Here is a 27508-nt window from a genome sequence, read left to right as displayed (position 1 = left end):
AGAACAAAGAAAGAAGGGGGGGGGGAAACGGGGCGGGGGAGCGGGAGAGAGAAGGGTAGGGGAGACATGAGGATAAAGAGAGAGAAGGGAGGGGTGAAAGCGGGAGAAGAAGACGGGGGAAAGAAGCGAAGGGGGGCAGGGGGTGGGTGGGAGGGGGGATGAAGAAGGGGCAAACGGGGGAGGGGGAGAGAAAAGAGAGCAGACAGGGAGGGGAGCGGGGCTTTAGGGACCTCGGCAGCAGGAGATGTGCCCGACGCGGCCCCTTGGCTTGTGGCGGTCCTCGTAGGGCGTGGAGCGGGTTCCGTGTTCCCTGGGTGTGGCTTAGTGTGGTGACGCCCGACGGGTCGCCAGGGAGGAAAAACGTGCTGCTGGAGTGCGTGCTGGTGTGATCGGGAGCGCGGGGTTCTGCGGGGTCAGGATCTGTTTGGCTGCGCACCCGTTCAGCGTCGTGCAGCGGCGCTGCCGAGGATACCGGCCGCCTCAGGTGGGTGCTAAGGACGGGACGGCACAGGGTATGGGGGGTATGGGGGGGGTATGGGGGTATGGGGAAGTATGGGGGGTATTGGGGGGTATGGGGGGTATGGAGGGTAATGGGGGGGGATATGGGGTATAATGGAGGGTATGGGGGGTAATGGGAGGGGTATGGGGGGACGGGGCGCGGGCGGCGGCGTGTGCTGACAGCGCTGTGTGCAGGAGCGGCGGCACGACGAGGTGCGGTGCGACGAGCACAAGGTGCAGGAGGTGATGGCGATGTGGAGGAGCTACATGAACTTGGAATAGACGGCCGGATGCGTGATGTATATTTTTCCACTGGACTCAGTATTTATTGTCCGCGGGCCGAACCCTGTAGCAAACAGCCTTAACTTATTGTACGGGTGCGCCATTAAAGCGCTGCCGCCGCGGGGACCGCTTTGGGCGGTGCACCACCCCGCCGGAAGCGCGGTGCGGCTTCCGGGTGGCGCACAGTGCGGCGGCCGCGTGCGGCATCATGGCGGCGGAGCGGGCGGCCTTGTTCGCCGGGTTCCGTGCGCTCGGCCGCTATTCCAGCCACGTCCCGCACGTCCTGCGCTACCACGGCCGGCACCGCGAGTTCTACGTGGCCACCGCGGTCGGGCGCAGCGTACACACCTACAACGTGAGTCGCACGCGGCCCCTGTGGGGTGATATCAGGCGGGAGGTGGCAGACGGCCAGGCCCGGGTTTGTGGCGGCCGGGAGGTTGGATGCAAATGGAACACTGCGCTTTATCGCAGCGGCCCCATAGGGAAAGAAATTAATGCAGTTCAGTCTTGTAACCTGAAAGCATGTGATGTTGATTTACCCTCCCCCCCTCCTTACAAATAGTGTGTATAAAAGTAACAAGAGAACTGTATCAAGTTATTATCACAGATCTATCACAGTAGAGCACAAGCTGCATAGTGCAGATCTTACCTCTGCCTCTCTGTAAGCTTTTTAGGGTTTGCTTTTGTCAGGCTTCTTCACAGAGCTTGAAGCAGTTTAGTAGCAAACATGTCTGGGCGCTGGTGGCACTCATTGAAGCAAATTCCACGTGAGCAGAGTTAAAACTGTGACAAAATATGGAATGAAGTAGAACCAGAGATAATGTGAACACAGGTTTGTTCAGACACTGCAAGATATCGGTGTGTGCTTAGCTCCATGCACACTAACATGGAGTTTGCTGAATGGCTGTCTTTCAGCAGCTATTGTTCCTTGCCTTTTAAACTGCTGTCTGCAGGTTTCACCTTAGATGCTGTGGTAAACTAAGGGAAAACTATCATTCTTTCTTTTGAGGCATGCAAATTCCTAATCTCAGCTAGGCTAGATCTGTGAATTCTGAATTTCAGTAATAAATTCATCACTAAAAATGCCTTTCTCTCATTACAGGTGAAGAAGCTCGGTATTGTTGCAGTGAGTAAGTATGCACAGATTCTTTTTTTCTTTTTTTTTTTCTTTTTTTTTTTAAATAGCTGCACCAATTCTCATTTTGAAAGGGCAAAATGAACTATTTTTGCTATTATTTCCAGTGAGGAAGTCTCTGAAATACTGGCTATTAATTTGGAAACAAGATTGCTGTTACAGCTGTGATTTAGTTTTCTTAGGCATATACTTTGTGAACCTCTTCTCACTCTGTTTTTCCAAAACCACCTCTAGGCATCGATTTAAGCTGTTATTTCTACTCTTTATTGTTTTTATGGCTACTTGTAGGAAAATGATTACAGAATCATAACAGATGGTGCTGAAAGCTTTCACAGTGTTAAGAATGGTCTGGACTGTTGGGGACGAAGAACATGAAAACATAGTTTGACATGGCTGTGGGTGACGAAGGATACACTAGATGTCTACATGTTCAGTGCCTTCATCAACAGCCTCAGCTTCAGTCTGGGGAGGTGCTGCAGATTGCTGGGACAAGGTCAACCAGCTGAAACTATACAGTATTCAGCAAGGCAAGCAGAGGATGCTGCACCTGGGATAGAACAACAAGCCAGGAGCTGGCTGCCTGCATAACACCCTGCTGAGAAGTTGCTGGGGTTGTGCTGATGCCAGGCTGAGCATGGGCCAACAATGCTGTCGCTTCAGATAAGATAAACCCTGTACTGAGTTATGGTAGGAAGACAACCAGTGGTTTTGGAAAAGCTTTGTACCTTGTGATGGTGAGACCACATGTAGACTGTGATAGCCAGCTAAGGAGTAAGGCATAAGAAGATGCATTGAAGTATCTGCTTAGTTTGGTGAGAAGATAAATCACAAGAAGTAACCTATTACTGGAAAGGTGCTCACAAAGGTGTTAGCTGAACTTGTGTGGGTTGTGGTCGACACTGTAACAAGGGGCAACAGCCAGTTTCTGTGTTTAGTCTGGTGATGAGTCAGTATCGCTGACTGAGGGAGAGCTACAATACAGTCTAGATATTGAGAGTTTCCTAGAAGTTTTCAAGACTCAGATGGCATAGTTAAAGCTAACTTTATATAATAGGTGTTACAATCTAGCTTTGAGAGGAACTGAGTGGGATGACATCTGAAACACCTGGCCAGCAGTTACGTGATTCGTGACATAAAAGCTGTCCTGAAAAATAGTTTTCTATGAAGTTCTTCCATGGATCTCATGAAAGACAAATATTTTTCATTAACAACTTAGCCCATAAGTGGAACAATTAACTGTTGCATAGCTGGGACCAGATTATAAATTTAGCTATAAACAAACATATCTTCTGCCTTCAGCATACAAAATGGTTGCGCATTTTGTGAAGTCATTTTTAGTAGGCTGTACCTTTTAATAGACAGTCACTTACACCTTCTTGTGAAATGTGATGTTGAAGTACAGAATTGGAGATGTTAAAATTGTGATTTGTTTAAAAATTGTGATTGAGAAAATAAAAGATCTGCCTCTCTGATGAGTGATTGTTGTATACTGATGTTATGTGGTTGGCGCTCCTTGTCATGAGTGCGTGTCTAAAACTGTCTTGGCCTAAGCAGGCTCTGCCATTGCAGGGTGCCTGATTACTGTAACCTGATTGTATCCCTGCATCATCATAATAAATAGAATCATAGCATAGAATTACAGAATGGGTTGGGTTGGAAGGGACCCGTAAGATCATCTAGTTCCAACCTCTATGCTATAGGCAGGGATACCACTCCCTAGTGTGTCCAGTGGACTGTGTGGTTCTAACAGTCCGTAAAAGGTGTTATGTTGTTGTTGGTATCTGCAAGCCTTCGGGAAGCTAACACATACCTTTACTTGAAGTAATAATTCAGTAATTTATGAAGGAACTGTGTTGCAGTTTATCAGTGTGATATTATTTATCCTGTTACCAGCTGTAATATTTGTAAGTGCTATCTGAAATGAATGTATTCTTAAGAAATACCTATAATAAAACAGTTTTATTGGTGTGTCACCAAACTAAATAAACACATTGTTGGAAATTATCTTTAGTTACGAAGGTGTAACCTGTTGAACTTTTCTGTTTGATTTGCAGGCAATGCTTTGCTACAAGACATTACTTGTTTGGCAGCAGACCGAATGCTGATATTTGCTTCGTATGGCGATGTTTTCCATGCTATTGCCAGGAACAAAGAGGTTTTTAACAGTTTATTATTTATTGGTGGTACAATTAGTTTTCTCTAGACTTGTATTTACGTAGCGGTTTGTTACCTTCATTTTTATGAAACTGTTTTATTGCTCCTAATGTAGACAATTAAGTAAACAGCATAAAATGGAAATTAATAAGAACAAATTTTATGATGGCTGACCTATGTTTTATGCATTAATTATAATAGTTAAGTAATTTCTTAAGGTTCTGTTCATAGTTTACTTATTAATTTACATTCACTTAAATGAATAAAATAAAAAAAATAAAAGATTTTTAAAAATGTCTTGCGTGCAAACAGCTTTTAATTCCAAAGAAAAGAGTATATATATTCCACTTAAAGTTGTGTGGCCTTTCCATCTATTTTATTTAAGTTTGTTGCTCATGTGTACTTGCCACCCTCAAGTATTGTGTTAACATTGTATGCTAACTGAATATTTTACACTGAAAGCTCTCCTGTTTAATATTTTTAGGTAGTACATACCTATGAAGGTCACAAGGCAAGAATACACCTTCTGCAGCCTTTTGGTGACCATGTCATCTCTGTGGATGTTGCTAATGTTCTTATTGTTTGGGATATACAGTCAGAAGGTGAGAGACAATTTTTATTATCGTTACTGCGCTACAGTTTTAACACTGTTAAACTTTCAGTAATTAAAAACGGTCGGTATGCATGTTAGGAAATAAGGTATTCAAAAAAGAAAAAAAAATCTTAAATGCCATTGTTACTAAAACAGTAATTTAAAGTCATAATCCTAGAATAGTTTTTCATTGCTTGATTCTGCACCACATGTAGATTCTCTCTAACATTCCATAAAAGTGAAAAGAAATGCACTTTACAGAAATAACACATTAATGGTACGTTTTTGGTTAAAGACTTTGGGTACAACAGCTTTGGCACCATCTCTGAAATCCTGTAATTCCTTGATGTTTATCAGTCTGGATAAGAGTTAATTCCCACGAATAATCTTCTGATTGTGTCAGCATCTTTTCTTGCCATTGAATAGTGCCTTATGGAATCCTGCTTTAGTAGCTTGAAATTTTTATCTTTAGGAAGTATTATCAGAATGGCTGCGAACAGGCTTTTGTGATTTGAAGTTGCTATAACAAATAAAAGATATGCTAATTAATAGAGGTGTTTTGCTCAGGCAGGAGCCTGAATCCTTCAGAAAGATATAAATCACTACAGATTTGCCAACTTTGTTGTTCTAGGTATGCTTATAAGGAAAAAATATATGTTCAAGCCAGCAGATGTTACGAAGTAAACAAGCTTAGTGTGTCCTGCCTGTGCATTAGCTAATCCTTTAATGCAAGAAACACCAGTTTTGTGGTTTATGTAAACTTTCTTCTGCCTTTTACTCTTGCCAGTGGGTAACAAGCTACAAGATTCGCAGGGTTAGCAACACTACCATAATTTCTTTTTTTTTTTTTTTCTTTGTAGAGGAGTATCTTCAAGTGGTTTTTGATAAGGCCACTTTTGCAGTTTCTGCAATTCTGCATCCAAGCACCTATTTGAATAAAATTCTCCTTGGGAGTGAACAGGGGGGCTTGCAGCTGTGGAATATAAGATCCAAGTAAGATTCTTACTATCTTAGTTATACTTCATGTGCCAAGCAGTTTTGGATACGACTAATATTTTTAAGTGTGGTAGCTTTTGAACATGGAATATTTTACTGAATACTTTGGCATAAGTTTTCACTTGGCCTGTCTTCAGTAGCAAAGAATGTTGCTGCTCCCTGCATGCTGGTATCTTTCAAACTACATGTTATGTACTGTCTCTGCAGAATGTCAGGGGTTGTTCAGGAATCTTTTCTATTAAAGTTTGTTTTGCTTTCTTTTTTTTAATTTTTGTATTTTTTTTTTTATTTCTTGGAATCACATACCTTTCCCATGAAAACAGTTGGAGGATAGTAAGTGCATGTCCAGGCTTCCTGCCTCCCTTTGGTTGGTGCTGCTCCAAGGCGCTGCTGGCAGGTAGCATGGAGGTGATTAGCATTTGATCTGTAGACTTAAGAAAGAGATGTGTAGACATGTAGTTTTCTCTGAACATGTCCCACTTGAACACTGTCCAGATGACAGTATATCATGTTTACTATGATCAACTGCTTTCTCACTCATGGAGTTTAACTTTTGCTGCATTTTAATGTAAATACTGCAGATAGGTGTTAACTCAGATTGCATAGTTGAATTTTTTGTTTCTGTACATGCTGTGTACTTTCTTTGAAAGTGAAGGTTTGTTATTTTTTCCTCCTGTTCAGATGTTTTGGAAATGTATGTGCTATGAGAATCAGGAAATAGAAATAATCTAGAAAGTACAGAAAAGTAAATGTTTCTACTCCTGTTACTTTTGTATCTCTTAATACAAATCATAGCACGTAGGATGCAGTATATCCCAGATGTTAAAAAAGAAAGTCTTGCTAAAATGTCTTGGTTTCTCACTTCACTATCTAAGAATTTATGTAACTGTTACTGCCCTTTTGGCAACTTTGCTGGGTTAAGCAATTTCTGTTTTCCATTGTTTGTTCCCTCCAGAGATTATTTTGTGGATACGTATTGGCACAATTAGATAAAGGCTAAATTTGTTGAACTGAGAGGAAGCTTTGGTAATATCTAGCGAGAAATTAAAGAGAGAGAAAGATAGATGAGTCTTCCAAGAATGACTGTCTTGGTGGTAGAGGAATAATTTTTTCTGTTTGTTCTTAAATATTGCCTTAAAGTCCTTTGTGACTACCTTGGCTGCCTTTTCTCTCAAGAATATAAGTAGTGGCGGCAAGTTGGTATACTTGTGCTATAAATACGAGTTATTTTGCAGTGGAGTTACTCTGGGAGTAAACGATGTATTTTTTATTTAGAAGCTGATGCAAGGCTCGCTTTCTGTGTTGACAGGAATTTGGGGGTGTGTTTAATGCAGAATAGTACAGGCAACAAGTAACAACAAATGAGTCTTCCTCTTTATTCATGTTATGTAATTATGTCATCTTTAAAATATTAATGCAGTTATTTTTTCAAATAGAAATTGCTGGAAATTTTATTCTGAAACATTATTACTGTTATTTTTTCTTGTAAGAGGTATTTAAGAGCAAAAAGCTTACATACTTGTTTGTGTAAATGCATGAAAAGCACCCATTTTTACATGGAAAGTCCTGAAAGGATCATTGATTGATCATTTTTTGTTCTGTTTATTTTCCAGCAAACTCTTGTACTCCTTTCCAGGATGGGGCTTGGGGGTCACAACTCTCGCACAAGTTAGTATTTCTTTAATCTTGTTTTCTTATGTAACTGTTCAAGAATAGGAAGCAAAATACTGTAGTGTAAAATGGAAGCCATATGTGCTCTTTTCAAAGCATGCTAGTAACACCCTGCAGCAAAGGAGGTAGTAGGATGCAAGATTCTGTAGTTTAAAATGGCATCGATGAAAATAATGTGTATTTTCAAGGCATACAAATAATTCTCTACAGTTCATTAGAAACTGAAGAGAGGTAGACTTGAAGGCTAGTCTTAGCTCTGTCGTGTTTAACATCTTGCATGTTTTTGGTTCATCGCTTCTGTAGACTGTATTCACTGAACTACATAACGAGTTCACAAAAACAAACAAGGCATTCACGGGGCACCAGTGTATTTTGTTATTTCTGCGACACTGGTAGTTTCTTGCTATTTAATATTTTTTCCCATTGGAAATAATAATAAGTTGTGGAGTTGATTGATTCAGGCAAAGTTTTTTTAATTGCTTTATTTTTCCAGATATAAAAATGAATTAAAATTTACTAGTGGTATTTAAAGCATTGCTAACACCTCTGAGAATTATCTGTGTTTTTCTTGTGTGAAACTTCTCAATGTGCATGTGTGACCATATGCATACCAATCTTCCAGAATTACTGAAAACTTGAAATATTTTTTCTAAGGAATCAAAACTTTTGAAAACGTAACTGTTCTATTCACTGAAGAGTAGGTGTGAAAACTTGCATCTATCTCAGAATTAATTGCTTAATCCTAGGTTATGCTTCTCATGCAAAAGACGCCTTTACCGTTTGTTCTGGTACTGTTATGTATGGGTTGGTGGAAAGCTTTTTCAGTCATCTTTCAACATTTCCACAGGCTCCAGCAGTAGATGTTATTGCAGTCGGTCTTGTGTCTGGTCATATAATTATACACAATATTAAGTTTGATGAAACTCTTATGAAATTTCAACAAGACTGGGGCCCCATCACAGCCATATCTTTTCGTACAGGTAAGTCTTTTTAAAATATGTATAACATCACTAGAACTAAATGGAATTTGGGAAAATGTTTTGAACAAAAATTTCAGAAACGAAGTTTGGAATGACTGTTCTAGTTTCAAAGGCTGAAGGTAATTTGGAGAGTTACTAAAAAAAGACAATAAATAAGGGAGGTTAGATACCTCCATCATACTGGCTGCTTCCTAGCAGTTTCTTTTGTACTGCACAGGACACATGACATACGGTACTCTTTTTTTTAGTGAAAAGTAAACTGTTTTTTAATGTTCCAAGAGCTAACGTGGTACACAGCTGTTGGAGTTATGCAGAGTGACCAGTATGCTATTACTGTATAAAATTAATTCTCAAAAGCATCTTCTTTGTGAAGATGCATTAAAATGTTGGTACATGAATGAATAATGAATGTATGTTCCTGCAGAATATATTTGCAGCCTTTTTTTTGTCTTATAAACACCCGAGCTAGTTACACTAATGTTCTTTGCTGCCTGTAGAACTTACACTAAATCTGTTCTCTCATTTGAATAGAGAAATATGCTAATCTTAAATGTGAGCATTGATACAGAGCCTCTATTTGTGTATAAATATAACCTGGTTCTTTTGAATTCATGTACACATTTCAGTCTTTGTGCAAAGTACTCTTCATTTAAATCAAAATTAACCTGCTAATCTTACTTCTTGGTGAAGCAATACCATGAAAAGAAAACAGGGCCTGTTTTAGCTATCCGAGGATGGGATTATGGATTGGAAACCATCTTTTATGGAAGACCATTGGTTACTAACTATGCGGGATATATATATATATATTTTGCATTGACGTCATGAGTGTTAAGCTACTTGAATAATTGCGGAACTTAGTGTTATGTGTTTGTTTCCTTGATATTAGACAGGGCAGAAGAAGTAGAACAAAAATTAGAAATACTTTGAAATTATAATTTTACTTAGAATGTTGTCAACTTCTGGAATTTGTTTTTGCAAAGCCATTGAGCAAACAAACTTAATAGGTTGTTGTTTTTTTTTTAAAAAAAAAGGCTGTCAGCTTGAGGTGATACATTGTCTGTCACATCCTGAAGTGTGAAGGCTTGTAAGTTTGTGGAAAAAACAGGTGCAGAACAACTTAAATGAATTTAAGACCTTTCATGCTTTTAAGGAAAACTATTAGCCTTGCCTACTAAACTTGAATACATTGGGTTCTATCTGATATGAAAAAAATCCTGCTTCTATTACAAGTGACCTTCATTTATTTTCTGTTTGATATATTCTAATATTTCAGTTAAAGTATGTTTTTAGAGCTAGAGTGAGAATGACTGGTTTCTTGTGATTGTAGCCTTTTCTTGCGTCAGTTTTAAGACGTGAGAAGTAGGTCGGGACCTGATGACCTGAAAATCAAAAACAAAACAAAAAAAAATTGATTTTTTTTTTTTTTTTCTGAACAGATGGACACCCAGTAATGGCAGCTGGTAGCCCAGTTGGACACATAGCTTTGTGGGATCTAGAGGAGAAGAAACTATTGAGTCAAATGCGGAATGCTCATTCCACAGCAGTAGCTGGTATGTCATTTGTCCCTGGAGAGCCACTTCTCATCACGAATGGCGCTGATAATGCTATAAGGGTAAGTTTATAGTAATGGCTGCTATGTGATGATGTGTTTTGGCATTTTTTTGATACTGCAGTCCTCTGGAGTGTTAATATGTTCCCTAGATTGAAGTAGTAACTTTCAAGAGATAAAAATACAGCAAAACTCGAATGACTGAAGTTTCTGGCCCTCAGCAGGTTTGCTAGTCTAAGGTTTTGCTGCCTTGTCATTTTGTCATTTATTCCTTTATGGTAATCTTGAAGAATAAAGCTTTGGATCCATGCTTCCTAAACCACAGTTTATACCCTGGAATACTAACTTAAATCTTGATCTGTTTTAATTTATATTAGTTTTCTGGATCATTAGCTGTTGCAGTTGCTAGATGTCCCCTGTACATTGCTTTCTCTGATCTGGTAGAGTGTCCTAATGAACAGTGGGCAGCATCAGCTGCTGCATTGCAGCTCTCCAGAGTTTTGGTGTCAAACGTGAATCCCAGCATGTGGAGTTCGCTCAGCTTCCAGCATACCCCCTCCCACTTCCATGAGGAGTAGTTGTTGGCACTGCAATATTTATCACCTTAATTTTTTTGCTTTTCTGTGGGGAGGCAGGTGTGGATTTTTGATGGACCTGGTGGTACCGGACGAGTATTGAGAAGCCGAATGGGACATAGTGCACCACCAACGAAAATCAGATACCATGGGCAAAATGGAGAGCAAATTCTTAGTGCAGGTATGAATTCTAATTTTCTTTCCTAGTAACAGTGTTTATTGATTCTTCTGATGTTCAAATAAAATGCTGTTTATTTTACATGTTGTACAATTACATTTTCTGTTAGTTTCTCATTCTGCCTCATCCATATCTCCCTCATATAGTGTTCAGTTCTGTTTGCCAGTTCTGTATTTGTCTTCTGTCCCTTTATTCAATTGAATTAACTCAAAGTACTGTGAATACTGATGACTGCCTAGAGGAAGGGAAGTCCCATCACTGTGCCTGTTTGATGGGAGATGAAGAGCTGTGCCTTTACCATTTTTGTGTTGGTTAATTTACTGGCTCACTTAGGTGATTACAGATGCAGAATATCTTGGATAGAGAAGAAAGGGACAAAGGAAGGAATATTATTGTTGGTGAGAGTAGCATGAGGTAATGGGAGAACTTTGGAGGTACTATGGAAGTATTTGGAGAACAGAACAGTTTTTGTAAGGTGGTAATGACAGAAAATGTGCATCAGCTAGGTGTTATGGGGGACAGAGTAGGGATTGTAAAGTAGTTGAACACAGAGAAGAATTTTAAAAAAACTTCTGCCTGTATAATACAAAGTATTAGGATGTAGACTGTAGAAAACTGGATTCTCAAATAAGAATGTTTATTAAATTACTTGGGATTTGTGGGAACTTATCTTCTGCTTTTCTCAATCAGGTAGTTTATGAGTAAATAGAAGGTTGATTTTTGCAATTTAATGTTTTTTTGCTAATATTTTGTCAGGTCAGGATGGAACATTGCAGTCTTTTTCAACAGTACATGAAAGATTCAATAAAAGTTTAGGACGTGGTAAGTATTTCAGTGAAAGTATAAAATATTGTTGAAAAAGTTTGAGAAGTATTAACTGTTGTATGAAAACCATTAATTTCAAACTCAACCCTTTCTGATAAAGTATATTCTCAAAGTGCTTGGCTGATGAAAAGAAACTTATGTAACCTAATAGTGTGTATTATTTCACTATGGGAAATGTTGGTATGATTTTTGTATTAAAAATACATAAATAGGTAGGTTATATTTATCATGCATAATTTTAACTCCTTTTCTCTGAATCATTTTTTGTGTAGTAGGCTAAATTAATACAGTTAGTTTGGATTTATTGTCTTCATTTTATTTGATTCAGTGTAGGGCTTTGTTTAAAAGAAAACAAAACATCTCTGCCTGCTGTGGTACTTAAGAGACATTTTCACTTTTCTCATAGACTGAGAAACCAACTAAGATAATTCTTCTAAATTTCTGTATATGGAACAATGTGTATTTAAACAGGCATGATTAAGTTTTATTTATATCCTCTGGGCATGAATTCCTGAGTGATGCTGTTCAAATGGATGAATGTTTGTATTGCTTTATATAGTCCTGTTAACACCATGCATTTAGTTGAGGTGGTGGATCTCTGCCTTGGAATGTCAGTACAAGATTCAGGAGCAAATTATTTGAGTACTGCATCTGTGAATGTACTAGAGGGATGATTAGCTCATTACTGTATGAAATTTGACAGACTCTCTGTTTGAATCTTCAGACCCTAATGAACACCAGTGCTTGTGGGAAGCCAAGGTTTTCAAAGTATAATAGGAGTTTTACATATAGTAAATAAACTACTTTAAAGCAGTATTCTAATGTCTAGCCATGAAACTGAGACACTAACTTATTTTTTTCAGGTTCAATTAACAAAAAGAAATCAAAAAAGAAGGGTCTTCAGAATGATACAATGGCACTTCCACCAATTACAGCCTTTGCTTCAGGTAAGTAGTCTGAGAAATGCATCAGTTCATCATGTCTTTAATGTTTTAATCCTCAAGACACAAAATGTATCGAAAGCTTGTGCTGTATCAAGTTGAAATCATTGAGACTGTGGCTCTTCATGAGCCAAAGAATACAATTCAAAATTACGTTATATTCCTGTTAAATTTTAAAATAGAAATATATTTTAAATGTCTCCAATTCAACCAGCTGTTGTCTTGAAAATTTCCAACATGGGAGCCAAAATCTACGGCATCCATGTTACTCACTACTGGTCAACAAGCGCTTAGGGAGGCGAAGATCTTTGTTGGCTAAGGAAAGCCTAGATGTAACAGCTAATTTATGATCCCCCAGTTTCCTTATTTGAGTCACTGTTCAAAGGTATATTTCAGTTACTCGGTTCATTTGAACTGTAGCGAGTCTTTCATTTAGAAGCAAAATCAGTTACCTATGCCTTACCAAAGAGGTTTCTCTTTAAATGAAGCATGTCTTCTTTGTATTTCTGTCTTAAAGACAGCTGTTTTGTCTTCCAGCTGTCGTTAAGTATTTCCTGCATTGAAAGATTTGCACTTATGATAATAGTGTGGCCCTTTTACCAAACATGGTATTTATATTTTGCAGAATTCAATGATACTTACCTGTTGGAAAGTTACATCTATGAAATGCCTGCTTTTTTAAAAAAAAATGAATGTTAGCTCTTCTTCTTGACTAAGGAAGAACTATGCTAGATATGTCTACTGACATCAATCATTGATTTATTACGTTTTAGTTAGGGCTGCTCCTTTCTTGCTATATTGTCTGTGTTGGTGCTTTTTTTTTTTTTTTTTTTTTTTTTAAGAGGTTTAGAATTACCATTTTCAAGATCTGAATGTTTTTGTCATGTTTTCTTTAATTAATTCCAGAAGAAGGTGCAGACTTGCTCATTATTTAGAACCCTGCATGACTGATGATATTTATATTTTAAAATCATGTTACTAAGCTTTAGAGGAAAGGTTTTCTTGCAAATGCAGAAAAAATCTTCCACTATGTAACACAGACGTAGCTCTTAAAATCTGCTCTAGGTGCTTCAGAGACTAAATAAAATAATAGGATACTCATTGAAATGTATACAGCTTGAACAGCTGAATTAAACCGTTTAAGTTTAAATATGCTTTTCAAACCACATTCACTCAAATATAAAAAGACTTAAAATGTGGCATATGGGAAAAAAAAAGTTTGTGGTTTTGTTAGCCTTTCAATTACAATGATAAGTGAACAACTTTGCTGTGTTTTTTTGTTTTTTTTGTTTTTTTGGTTGATTTTTGTGGCTTTTTTTTTTCTTCACTTGAATAACCCCTTGGTTGTCCAGCAAGAAAACCGAATGTATACCATTTTGTCAAAGGGTATTTCAAAATACCGTGTTGTATGATATCAGAAAAAGATTATTTGACTTTAGAATGATTGTTTCTAATATGCATGTGTACTGTGTTGCAGAGATCGCTCATCAGAATGACTGGGATGGCATTGTTGCATGTCATCAGGGGTATATAACCTGTACAACGTGGAACTATCAGAAAACTTCTATGGGAGCTCATAAACTGAGGCCAGAAGAATTTAGCAAAAACAAGCCTATTGATATATATGCAACAGTAAGTTTGTTAGTTAATTTAGGATTCTGCCAGCATTACAGTGCTACAGAGAAGCAGTGTTTATAATGAAAAAGCACTTATATAGAGGTGTTTTTAGTTACTTCTCAGGGTTGTTTATGATGGCTGCCTTAGTATGTCTAACTAACTGTTTTGTAATATTAAGAGAAATACTGTACATGCATCTTTTTTTTCCTTACACATACAGGTTAACTGCATATTTTATCTTTGAATTCAGACAGATTGATGTTTACCTTTAATTCCTCAAACTGACTTAGATTCAACTGTACATCAGTGCTGATATTTTTGTGCGTCAAACTTGAAGGGAAATTGCTGAAAACGTGTTGTTTGCTTTTTTCCTGACAATATGGAGAAAATATATTTTCAAGTTGCAAACAGGATATTCTCTTTAAAATGCTTTGGAACTTGAGCCGACCACAATGAAAGTCAGTCAATAAAATACATGTAAATGTTTGCTGAGGATTTATGAGTTTGCAATGCAAGTATTTACTGTAGCACATACAGTTCATTTACTTTGCACCCACACTTCTTATTTGTCTTATGATATGTTTTGTTTTTATGACCTTACACTTAGCAGTTAAGTGGTAGATGAGCTCAGATGTAAATACCTACTTTCTCTTAAAAATTAGATCTTGTTTATGAGAGATTAGACTGTTTTTTCTCTGTTTCTTACGACTTAAACTCAATTCATGCTCCTTTGGGGTACCATTGTCAAGGCTAATGTTGAAGCAGAGACAGCAGGTATGCTTTGTCTTTATGGTAGTTACTGAATTGCACTGTTTATATAGGTTACTCATTTAGGCTGCAGCTGGGACCTTATTATGTGTGACTTCTGTAAAAACAGGTGTCACTAAGTCATTATGTCATTATCTTTGCTAAGCATGCACCATCTCATTTATTGATTGTTGCCAGTTTGCGTATTTTAAGATCTCTTCTGTCTACTTTTTCAAGAGGTTTATTCCACACAGTTTTCTTAGAAGTCAAACAAAGGCATACCCACATTTCTGATACATTTTGTTAACATTCCTAACAATTTTCCTGATCAGGCAGTTTTAAGAATTATTTTCATAGGCATTTTTATTCCCTTTGAAAGGCTGTTGATATTACCACATGTGGGAACTTCGCTGTAATTGGGATGTCAACAGGACAAGTAGATGTGTATAACATGCAGTCTGGCATTCACAGAGGACGCTATGGCAGAGAAAGAGGTACGAACTTCTTAAAGTAGACTCTTAACAGAGTAGCAACTTTAAGTTCTGTTTAAGTAGTGCAGCGCACCTTCTGAGTTGAATTTGGGAACCTGTTCTATTTTTGTGAGCAACCTATGCTATTCTATTTTGTACTATAATCAGAAGTAATTTGAGTCCACCTATTCAGAGCATGATCTCTGCTGTTCTTTATGTATGTATATCACTGTAGTGTAAAGTTCCTTGTGGAGAAAAAAAAAACCAACAAAAAATGAAGAGCATACCTTGTGCAAGATCTGAAGCTGTAAATTCTGTGTAGGGCAGGAGTAGTGGTCTCCATAAATGATAGAAAAAAGATCTTCAAACTTAACATTAAAAAAAGCTCAACCGAAAAAGCAGAAATTAATCTTCAGGTTCAACTGTGTGCACCTTTTCTTTTGTCATTTGAATTATTTTATGTTCTGCCTGGATGTTAGCTTGAAAATGAGCTAATTTTGCATATTTGGTTTCTGTACTGATTTTTAAAAAATAAGGAAATTCAGCTGGTCTTGTCGAGTCACTTTAGACTTTTTTGTCACATATTTACAGCTCATTTAGTGTAGCTAGTCCAGGAAAAGTCATACAGAACAGAGGCCGGCATTATGCTGATTTCTAAATTGTGTTTAAATTCTGAGATAGAACTCCTTTCTCTTGATTTCCAGCACATGAGGGGTCTATAAGAGGGGTAGCAGTGGATGGATTAAACCAGTTGACAATCACAGCTGGAAGTGACGGATTAATTAAATTTTGGAAATTCAAAGCTAAAGATCTAGTTCACTCCACTGATCTTCCTTCTTCTCCAAGTGGAATTCTGCTTCACAGAGATAGGTAAGAAAATGAAGCTGTTTTGTATGCGTACTGTTTGCTTTAGGTATGAAATTCCAGGTGACAAGTATTCTAATGAGGTTTCCATTTTTGGTGCAACAAAACTCACAGACAACAGACTCCAGGTTGTACAAATCATGTTGCTAGACTGAAGAAGTATGTTATGTTTTTCTTCAGATTAATTTGGGATAAAAATATCCTGAAGTGGGGTACGTTGTTCTCATTTATATCTGAGTGTTCTCTGACATATATGTTATTTATTCTTGGCAGTGGCATTCTGGGAATTGCCTTTGATGACTTCAGCATTAGTGTTTTGGATATAGAAACCTGGAAGATTGTCAGGAAGTTCTCAGGACACCAAGGACGTATTAATGACATGGTAATTTTTAACTCATTTTTTGTAGTAAGTTACATATACATATACTGTATTCGTTCTAAAGGCAGAGGATTTTCTTTGCAAATATTCGGTCACTGAGTATTATATTCAACAGTGAATGGTAAAATTGTAGTATAGCGGTGTTGGCAATGTCCATTTTAATGATAAAATGTGTCCTGTTCAAATGGCCATGTGTTTTTAGGGTACCTTGGCACTTTATTATAACTTTACAAGACGCTAATTTAGGATTTAACAAAACAAAGCATTAAAAGTAGTGAAAGTCAAGTTGAGGTGTAGAATTCAGCTAGTCTTGAAGTATGCATATACAAAAGATGAATCAGGTAAATACATGGTGTAAACAGATGTGAGATTATGCAACACACTGATATGTCCTTATTTTATGATTTATGTAGTTGTGATTTGCAGTGTTCATTAAGATACTTTGTTGTTAGTGTCTGATTTAATTCTTTGTGCTGGGAAGCGAGTATTATTTATTCATTTTCATGCTTCATCCTTTACATAAAAGTGAGGTCCAAAATACTTTCACTTGAAGCCATTTGGAACATGTCAGTATATTTAAACCTGTTGTGAAATAGTTTCTATTTTTGACCTTTTCCCTCTTTAATAAGATGTTGTCAGTTTTGTTTTATGGCCGGATCATTTCATCATAACCTCTGGAAGTCATCTAGAATAGAACTATGGCATTAAATTGCATCTTTTGTTTTAGACTTTCAGTCCTGATGGTCGTTGGTTAATAACTTCATCAATGGACTGTACTATTAAGACTTGGGACCTTCCCTCTGGATGGTGAGTCAGTTGAAAAAGCAATAGCAACACATGGTGTGAACTCCTTTCTGTCTCCTGTGTGGCAAAAAAAACCTTGTGGCTTGATTACCAAGCCACTGTCACCAAAATGTACTATGTGATATTCAAGTATTCTGTTATGCTGAAGTATTAATCCTGTTTGCTTTTTGAACAGAGGCCTGTTCTTAATTAAATTCATTTTTAGAATAATGTTTTTTACTTGAGAACTTCAAGAACATCAAGCAGAGATCTAGATAGGACATGACATGCCCTGTTGTTTTTTTTTTTGTTGTTTCGTTGCTTGGTTGTTTTTTTTTGTTTTTTTTTCTTCTAGAATAAAAAAATATTTTCTTTTAACTGTAGGCTGAGGATTTTGTTGAAAAGGAGCAACAGCTCTTAATAAAAAACTTGAACTCAACGAGGGCATGATTGCTGCAACCCAGCCTACTTCCAGTCTTAATCAGCTCATCTGCATTGATGAGTACCAGTTACAGCCCTCTGTAATTCCTTTGGAACAATTTTGAGTTTTTTCTCTGCTGTTTCCTGAAGTGAGTGTTCCCTGGCTCTTCTGTTGGTCAGAAGTGCATTCCCTTCCCATGTAGAATCTGGTTCTGCTGATGAGTCCATCCAGTCTGCTGTTCAGGACACTTTTGCCCCACCTGGTCAGTTGCATCTGATCTGACATCAGCATGCCCAGTCTCTCAAAGGTGCAATTGAGATCATAAAGCCCAAAGCCCTGAGCATTGTGTAATCCACGCGGCCACTTACGCGATCCATTCACCTCCTTTTTCATGGGTCCAAGTGAACACATTTGAGTAATTCTTGTAGTTTATAGTAACTGAAAATTACATCTTGGAAAGTGACAAACCTTGCATTGAGCCTGGGTTTTCATGGAAGCCTGCTAGGGTGTGTGTCATCCAGTAGTTGCAGCAATGGTTAGAACTCAAAAGTGACTTGTTGCAATAGTCACACGCTTCTGAATGTTTCAGCTTCTTTCTTATGTGTGTGTTTGTTCATTTGTTTTCATTTTTCTGCAGTAGTAAAATGAATGGTCAGGGAATTACCACACTGGAATTAGGAAATGTCAAGAGAAAAGTGTTGCAGATACTGTGGAAAGTTGTTCATTTTTTACTTTAGGGGCATTAGGCCCTCATGTTAACCAAGTGCATGTGAAGTATCTGGAAAGAACGGGAGAATTAAGAACTGATGGGGGAAAACTAAAATATGAGTTCATAGTAGTGTGGGGCTGCTTAAAAGTATGAAATCTGTCCCCACCGAAAGTGCATTAGCCTGAAGAACTGAATGTGGGCAGACAGTTCATCATACTTTCCTCAGAATTTCTTAGGAGACAGAATAAATGTTCCAACTGTAGCTGGTAACAGAAACTTTTATGGAGGTGAGTGGTTTGTTGCCCATTGCCACTCATTCATTAAGTTTACATGATGTATTTGAATACTTCTTATGTGATCATTTGCATATGTGCTTACAGTGTACTGCTTGCATTCAATCCTATTTGTGCTATAATTTAGGTATGTGTAGAACAAGAAGTTCACTTTGCTGAAGATCTCTCTTTTCTCTCTTTTAGCCTCATAGATTGCTTTCTGCTAGACTCTGCAGCAGTGAGTCTTACTATGTCTCCTACAGGAGATTTTCTAGCTTCAGCACATGTGGATGATCTTGGAATTTATTTGTGGTATGTAATATTTCTTTCTGTAAACAAATTCAGGTGGGGCTGAATGTTTTCTGTCACCTTTGTGGCAATTGTATGTTTGGCTTGTAAAGTATCATCTCAAGAGCTTTGTCATCTTTTCTTCTGAAAGACTGAGGTATTCTCTCTTGCTGTGAGCTGTAAATCTTTAAATCTCTTATTAAGATACTAACTCTGATAATTGAATGGTCTTTTTTTTTTTTTTTCCTCTTTCTCTCCAAACAGTTCCTGTTATGCCATTCCAAAATTTCTCTTTAATCTACTTCTTTTTTTTTTCTTGCCCTTTTGAAATAATATTGTTCATACAGTGTTGTGTATGGAGAGTTTTTATCAGTGTACAAAATTGTCTGAGATTCCTCAAAGGAATTTATAGGGAATTATTAATTAAACTATTTATTAAGTTACGATTGTTTATTAGTCTTAGATCAGCACAAGTGAAAAATGCATCTTAGTTCAATTTGGTACAATTCGAAAGCAAATGACTAGCTGGGAGAGAATGGAAGTAACACATTATTTAATAGTTTTTTTGATGGTTAGTTTTTATTTTCCTGTTGCTAGATAGGTGGGTTAAAGGCTCACAGAATAGCTTGGGCTGGAAAGAGTCTTAAAGCCCATCCAGTTCTAACTTCCTGTCATGGTCAGGGATGCCACCCACTAGATAAGGCTGCTCAGGACCTTATGTGGCCTGGCTTTGAACACCTTCATGGACTGGCCACAGCTTCTCTGGGCACTCTGTGCCACTTACTCTTTGCCCTCTGATTAAAAATCTCTGCTCTGACATCTAATCTAAATCTCCCTTCTTTTAATTTAAAGCCATTCCCCCATGTTCTGTTGCTGTTAGACCACCTGAAAAGTCAGTCTCCCTTCTGTTCATAAGCTCCTTTTAATTACTGGAAGTCTCCTCAGCTGTCTCTTCTTCAGGGTGAATGGGTCTTTTTCATAGGAGAGTTGCACCAGCTTTCTGATAATCATTGTGGCACTCCTCCGGACCCTCTCCTACAGCTTTGCATCCTTCTTTTGCTGTGGGCTCCAGGCCTAGATGCAGTACTCCACATGGGATTACCTGAGGGGTGTCCCCTTGTTAGACCTTTCTGTGATTAAGTAAGAAAGGTTTGTTAGGAGTAAGTATAGAAGTTTTCTTATCTACCTTAGACTTATATTGGCAAAAAGTCATTTACCTTAATTGCTCGCGTGCGAGTTCCAAACTTCAAGAAAATTTGTTCTGAATGCCATGCTGTAATTATTTGAAAGTAGGATGAATCATGTATATTTGCATAATACTTTGTAACTACTAAGTGCAAGCAAGATTTTTAGGTAATTTTGCCATTGGAAATGAATGCAGAAATTAGCACTAATTAAAGTAAAATAGTTCATATTACTATATGACGTCTTTGGCCGTAATACTTTAGCATAACTTTTCTATTTCAGACTTTTTGACAATATATGCCACTACATTTCATGTTACATTCATGTGTTTATCTTTAATAGAACCCAGTGTGTAGTTAGAGCACAGTAATATTAGGCTGCAGTGAAATTCTTTCTGAATTAATCATTCCCATTTACATGAAAATTGGTTTTAAAATGTCTATTTTATTTTTTAGGTCAAATCGTTCTTTATATTCGCTTGTCTCTTTACGGCCCCTTCCAGCAGACTATGAACCTTCTGTGATTACACTCCCTGGCACTTGCCCTCTGCAAGGTAACCTTCAGTCAAATTATTTTCTATCTGATACTGAATTTCAGATAGAAGACACTATTTATTTCCTTGGTGAAAACTTCATGTCTTATTATTCTGTTTCTGAGTTTCTGTTTATTCCACCATTTCTTAGCAGACTTTGGCATGCTCCAATGTTTGCTGAAATGTCCATGTTTTTGCATTTGGGCACACAAATCTACATTCTAATGACCTTCACTGGTTCAAGTAGATTTTGTGGGTAATAAGAATGCTTATGCTATTTGATTGCTTTCTTTAAGCCCAGATTGCCTTAAGAACCTTCCATTATGACCTCTATTAGAGGTGCTTGAAATTAGTGTTTCTGTTTAGCATTAGGGAAGGGATCTCTTTTTGTTCCTTTCCCCTCCAGCTTTTGTGCCATGGTACTTTCAGTGCTGTGTGTTGTCACATGGGCAAGAAGACTGGCTTTAGCTCACCTTCTACATTCCTGTATTGAATTCCCAGTGGAAGAATAGCCTAAATTGCATTATAGGTATATTTAATACCAACAGTTATGCATCTGAAGGCCTCTAGATGGAGGTCTTGTACGACAAATTTTAGTAGTTCTTGTAAGGTGAAGTGCATGCATTTTGATTTCCAGCTGGAGCGGAGACACACTTAACTGTTAACTACTTAAAAGAGCAAATAACCTGCTCTGTTGATCACTTAATTGGGCACATTTTCTTTCCAGATGCCTAAATTAGGGAGAGGATTTCCTCCCATAGGTGTTCATGTTTTAATCCTGTAAATTGATTCTGGCAGAATGCTTGAATTTACTTCTTATCTTCAACCAATGTAAGGCTTCTGTTTAGATGCTCAAAACTTATAATGTTTTGGTGTTGTGATTTTAGGCTTTTCTGGGGTGTTCATGGATTCAGCTGTGTAGTATTATGCAAAAAGAAAGCAGAAAGCGAACATGTTTGCTTTGCAAACATATCTTGTTGGCGTTTGCAGTCTTATCTATTCAGTTCTACATTTTAGGCACAATTATTCATAATTTATTATTTCACTAGATTGATAAAAGTTTGTTGCTGGAGCTTGTTAGATGTTTATTATGCTAACAGACGTATATCTGCAACACATGTTTTTTATAGAAAACTGCAAAATAAATAATCGTGGTTTTATTTATAATAAAGAATAAGTTGTGTATGTTCATAAAATATATTTCTTCTTGAAAGATGTGGATGTTGCAGAAGATGAAGACAAATGTGATGAGATGGTAGAATACGAGTCACCAGAACAACTGGGAGAACAGCTGGTGACTCTGTCCTTACTACCTGAATCAAGATGGAAGAATCTCCTCAGTCTTGATATTATCAAGGTAGTATTTTGAGGTACACCGTTGTTAACTACTGTAGTATCTGGGTGGTGTTTCTGAAGAAGCAGGTAAAATAAAGGCTGTATCTTTTGCAATCAGTCTGTGAGAAGAACTGTTTAGTAACTTTTGCCATAATGATTCATGCAATGTGAGAAAAATAACTGTCTGAAGTGAGGTATTTCTTTTTTAGTGCATCTTGTTAGTGTCTGTAAATCTGTTCTGAGTGCTTCCAAACCATTGGCAGCCATTCCTATAAACATAAAAAAAAAGAATAAATAAATACTAGCATACAGCTGGATAGTGCCTTTGACCTATGAGCTGCATTTATCTGTTCACAGGGTTTGATTTCACTTTTCAGTATTGTTCTGGATTTTGCTGTAGTTTCTGGGATTTGAGGAAGAGGTTGTTCTAAACAATTTCTTTTCATATTCAGTTCATATACGAAAGTAAACTGTTTTTCTGCATATTTACTTTTAAGTTCTAATAGTTTTTGTGATAGTTTCTTGATAACAAAAATTCCCACTCTTTCTTACTGTGATCTTGACTTTATGCAAATATCTTATTCACAGAAAAAAAATAAACCAAGAGAACCACCAAAAGTTCCCAAGTCAGCACCTTTCTTCATCCCAACGGTTCCCGGTCTTATACCCCGATATGCTGCTCCAGAGCAAGAAAATGATACACAGGTAAAAAAAAAACAAAACAAAAAGACTATAATAATGCTCAACTGGTGTATTTTTACAGTGAAATCTTAAAGCTTTTTAATTCTAACTGAAGTTTGCTATAGACTTCACCAATTTTAATGTACCTACATTAATGCTTTTTTTCTTTAAGTCTTCATCATGTTAGGAAGAGACTATAACTGAGATGTAAATATGTTTACATTGTTATGTATATTTTATTACTTACTCTTTCATGTTTTAGTCAAAGGTAGTAAATATTGGAGTACTGGCACAGAAATCTGATTTCTACGTTCATCTCGAAGAAGCCCTGAGCACTAATGAATGTAAGTAAAATTCACTAAAGTGTAGAAACTAGTGATATTTTGGTATGTTTCATTTCAAATGCCAGAATTGCAATGTATGAAGGAAAAGTGCACATAGTACAATAGCAAATGCACAAATAATAGTCTGATAGGTATAAAGCTGAGGAACACATAACCTATCTAGACCAAAGACCAAGCTGGCTGGCAGCATGGAGCCAAACTGGCTAAGAACTGCTTAGAGAAAGCAGGTAATGTTCTTAAGACTGTTAAACATTCTTGGAGGTTGTGATGCTATCATCCAGAAAATGTGCTCTTTATTATTTGGAAGGGAATGATCTGATGAGGAATAATATGGTGGTTTATTGAGACATGAAAACTCTTGATTTGCTTAAGCAAATTCTGTTTGCAAAGGCTACTTCTCTGAACTTTCAGCAAACTTAAATGTTAATTGTAGTTGCCTTATAATTTAAACCTTTAGGAAGAAAAAAATGATGCTACTGACAAAATCTGTTGGATATTAATCTTGGAATTTGTGCACTTACGATGCTGTTGAGGATGAATGTAGCTGCTGTTTTCCTTGTTGATACAGTGCTGCTACAGAATCACTGAAACTAGGATTTTTAGAGATGTTTGGCAGTGTAACTGACCTGAAAATTTAAATGGACAGCTATTGTAAGCTTGTCTAGTTCGTCTATGAGGCAGTTCTGAAGATCTTAAAACATTTTGTGTGCACACTTCATTTTGGCCATCAGTCACAAGGAACTTGTGGGTTTATTCTCTTTTTAATATGTCATTAGAAAGTATTCTATTAAGGTGTTTTAGAACTGCCCTGAGAAGAGTAAAACATGAGTTGAAAATAGGAAAACCAAATTAAGCTTCTTCTGGCTGTCTGCACCAGGGAGCAAGCATATTCCATGATGCACCGCAGTAGTGATGCCCTGGGCTGCCCTCAGGCTTTATCATCTTTGCTGAAATGACAGTGTGCTGCAGGGAGCCTGTTGGTCCACTCCCAGTATTCTGCTGGTGTATAACATGGTTCTGTGCTCGGTATTTGTCAAGTGTCTCTTCTAAAGACAATTAGGCCATGCAAATAAGTAGTGGTACATTAGAAGCCATCCTGATTTGCTGTTGGAATGGAGGCAGCATTTTGCACTGCAGAGCAGGACTGTAGAATATCGATTTAACTGGGCACCTTTTCCATATTGTATGTATACTAATTTCATGGTATATTCCATGCTTGGTTTTTCAATCTCTTACAGCACAAAAATGAATTAATGCGTCCCTTTAGCACTCTTAGTGTCACACCTGCACTTTAGCTAATAATCTTCACAGGAATTAAATATTTATGTATAGAAATAAATTTAAGCCACCTAAGAATTACTAGCTAATGCCTGATAGCAGTTTTTACAGTGTTTGGAGACTATAAGAAACTGCTTTCCTTAGTAACTTCAGAATCTGAAATATCAGCTGCCAGCATCAGAGATTTTGCTACCATTTCTATTACGGAGAAGTTTTCCCTCTCAGCCTCAGAAAAGCAGAAGAAATTTACTTAACAAGGAATAATTCCCTTAAATGTGCCAGGTTATGTTTGTCTTTGCTTAATGTCGAAAGCAATAAAAGCTAAAGGTTGCTAGAGACGATAGTAGTTGGTATGTCTCTTCCAGGATATGTTTGCCAGAATAGTTTGGAATACAATTTTATTCCTTCTTTTTTTTTTTAAAGAAATAAAAAATGTCAGTCTTAACTAGTTGATCAGAGTAATAGTTTATCTAAAGACACAGAAGTTAAAGGAAATTTATGGAAAGGTATTACTTGTATTTGTCAAGGTGGACCTAGTAAAAAAAAAAAACAACCAATTTCCTTATTAGAGATGTGTTTTTCTGAGACATGATGAGTTAAAGGCAGGATGACATTTTGTGGAAAGCAAGAATAGTAAGGAAGCATTAGAAATCTGAGCTGTTGCTTGATGACTATGTATCAAATGTTGTGAATTGCCTTGGATGGATTCCTGACATTCTTTTCTGCAGATGTTAACAACAATGGATTGCTCTATGTTTTAACACAGATACAGCTCCGCTTAATTTGCTGAAAGACTTGGGGCCATCTAATATTGAGATAGAACTGAGAAGTTTGGCCCCTGAAGGTGGTGGTTCTCTGGAGGTGATGCTGAGCTTTTTGAGAATGATCGGGATGATGCTGAACAAGAAGTACAACTTTGAACTTGCTCAAGCATACCTTGCGCTATTTCTAAAGGTAACAGTGTTCTTTTAGAAGCTGATCTTAGTCCTGAATAAAACGGTCCAGTGAAAGGACACAAAAGCTGTGTGAGCTCTCTGCTAGAGCTGCTTATCTTAAATGGTTTCTTTTGGGGATGGTCTTAAAAAAATAAATAAATAAAATTTTTTTATAGATTTTTACTCTGTTTTTTATTCCACTTCACTTTTTGTAACACTTTTTGGTTGTTAATTTCTAAGCTATGTTTTTCTGTGTTTTGAGTAATTCAGTGCACAGTGTTTGGGGAAGTAAAGTAAGTGTTTTATTGCACTTAACCCTTGAAATTGGAAGTCCAACTTGACTTGGTGTATCAGTGGTCTGCCTTTCTGTTAACTGTTAAGCTTCACAGAACTGAAAAATTATTCCCAGATATGTGGAAGTTAGAAAGTTACGATGATAAAATGCAATAGTGCTTACTTGAATGGTTCTGTAGAGAATTGAAAGCTTTCTGATACTGCTGTACCCTCTTACCTGCTGTATGAAGCTGTGGGAGAGCAAGTAATCACAACTTAATGGGAAAGTTGTTAAAACATTCGGCTATGTCGTAGTATCTGTCTAACAGCGCATTTCTTATTTCAGGATTATATTTTATGGCTTTGTCTCTTTCTTCCACTGGCATTAAGTGGAATGCATAGGGTTATGTCAGTAAGAGCAAATGGTGCAAGCTAGTATAACTAAATCTGTGGGGTGAGACAATTCAGAATAACAAATTCCCCCTATGATGAATATACAATGATATATTTTGTTGTAGATTCTAGAGAAGACAGCTCATAGCTTATCAAAACTAATAGATTTATGCTGTAGCTGAGAAAATTGCTATTCCATCCATTAAGTGGTAATAATATAGTGACTATGTATATGGTTAAAATACTGCTTTTCTTTTTTCTTTTCTGTGGTTACTATCTATAAAGAAGACACTTTATATAAGGAAAAAAGAAAACATCCCTCATATCTTCAAGTGTGTGCTGACACGGTTCTTCTTGCTCTGTTCAATACAGATAATTAGAATAGTAATCATGATTGATCTCAGAGCATCTCTTTCATGTTTCTGAACTGAACATGAGTTTTATGATGTAGTTTTTGGAAAGAGGAAAAAGTTACCCTCTAGAGAAGTGTGTGATTCAGCAGCATCTATACATCTAGTAAGATGTTTTGCAGCCTTATCCTATCTGCTAAATATGTGGGAGGAAAATGGCTTCTGAAAGAATAGCCAGATTTAAAGATAAATCAATAAATAAAGAGGTGGGATTAAATTGAACTAATTGATAAACTGTCGTCATTCAATTCCAATACCTGATGGTCTGAATTTGGTCTGTGTTAATTTTACTAACTGCTGATTATTTTTATTTTTCAGTTACATCTTAAGATTATTTCATCAGAGCCAAGTCTATTGGAAGAAATATCTAGTCTGTCAACGCAACTTGAGGAAACCTGGATTCATTTGCGTTCTCTTTTCAATCAGAGTCTGTGTGTGCTAACATATATGAAAAGTGCTTTGCTATAAAATATTTGAGAGTTTTGACTACATAAAAGTTTCTTCAGAAAAACAGTACAACTTTTTGCCAAAGTTACTGAATTCCAAGATTTACACTGGAAGTTCTGATGCTGTGTTTTATATGTCTGTCTAGATCAAAGTGTTTTAGAACATAAAGTAACATGCAAACGCTCCCTGAACTCTGATAGTTTGGGCCGTACCCACTGCCCTGGGGAGCCTATTCCATGCCTATCATCCTCTGGTGAAGAATCTTTTCATAACCCCCACAGACTGTCCCCAGTGAAGTTCCATGCCATTCCCAAAGAAGAAACGATTTAAAATAAAAAGAAATGGGAGTATATTTACTATGTGATAGTCCATAATATTTATTATGCTTAATAAATCAGTACCATTAATGCAAAAACAGCATATTAATCATTAACCAGTTATAAATATTGGTGTAAAACAAAGGAGTACAAAAAATTGCATTCTTCTGAAATAAGAGTGCATTTACATATACCTTGTAAATGTTTTCTTCACAAGTTGCCAAGCTGTATTCTCTAAGCAGAGGTTGCTGGCAGTACCACAAATGATGGAAATAGGTAGAGAAGGTACAAATAGGTAGAGAAGTGGGAAAAAACATTTTGTGGCGTCAAGTTTCTCAGAATAATTTTGTAGTATCAAGTTTGGATGAAAATTAAGATTGTTTTCTTAATGAGATCAAAAATTACAGAAATAAAGGCCTAGAGTTGGGAGGATTTTTTTCTTGCTTGAA

General features: G+C 37.1%; 1 protein-coding gene across 1 annotated transcript; it reads left to right on the top strand.

Moving 5' to 3' along the window:
* The first annotated feature begins 454 nt into the window (after positions 1-454).
* On the top strand, positions 455-27508 carry WDR36 (WD repeat domain 36). Its single transcript, XM_015849464.2, is given in 26 exon segments — positions 455-484; positions 694-790; positions 792-899; positions 901-1135; positions 1883-1910; positions 3970-4070; positions 4554-4671; positions 5522-5654; positions 7271-7325; positions 8176-8308; positions 9748-9923; positions 10496-10616; positions 11370-11435; positions 12302-12385; positions 13857-14011; positions 15123-15237; positions 15918-16083; positions 16351-16459; positions 17184-17263; positions 18846-18953; positions 20570-20667; positions 21861-22003; positions 22570-22686; positions 22925-23006; positions 25051-25238; positions 26614-27508. Coding segments are annotated over 25 exon segments (2871 nt in total). The 5' UTR covers positions 455-484; positions 694-788; the 3' UTR covers positions 26764-27508.

Source organism: Coturnix japonica, chromosome Z (genome assembly GCF_001577835.2).
Source record: "Coturnix japonica isolate 7356 chromosome Z, Coturnix japonica 2.1, whole genome shotgun sequence".
Classification (NCBI taxonomy): Eukaryota; Metazoa; Chordata; class Aves; order Galliformes; family Phasianidae; genus Coturnix; species Coturnix japonica.
Note: the sequence above shows the minus strand (reverse complement) of the source record. Positions and strands in the feature narration are given on the sequence as shown.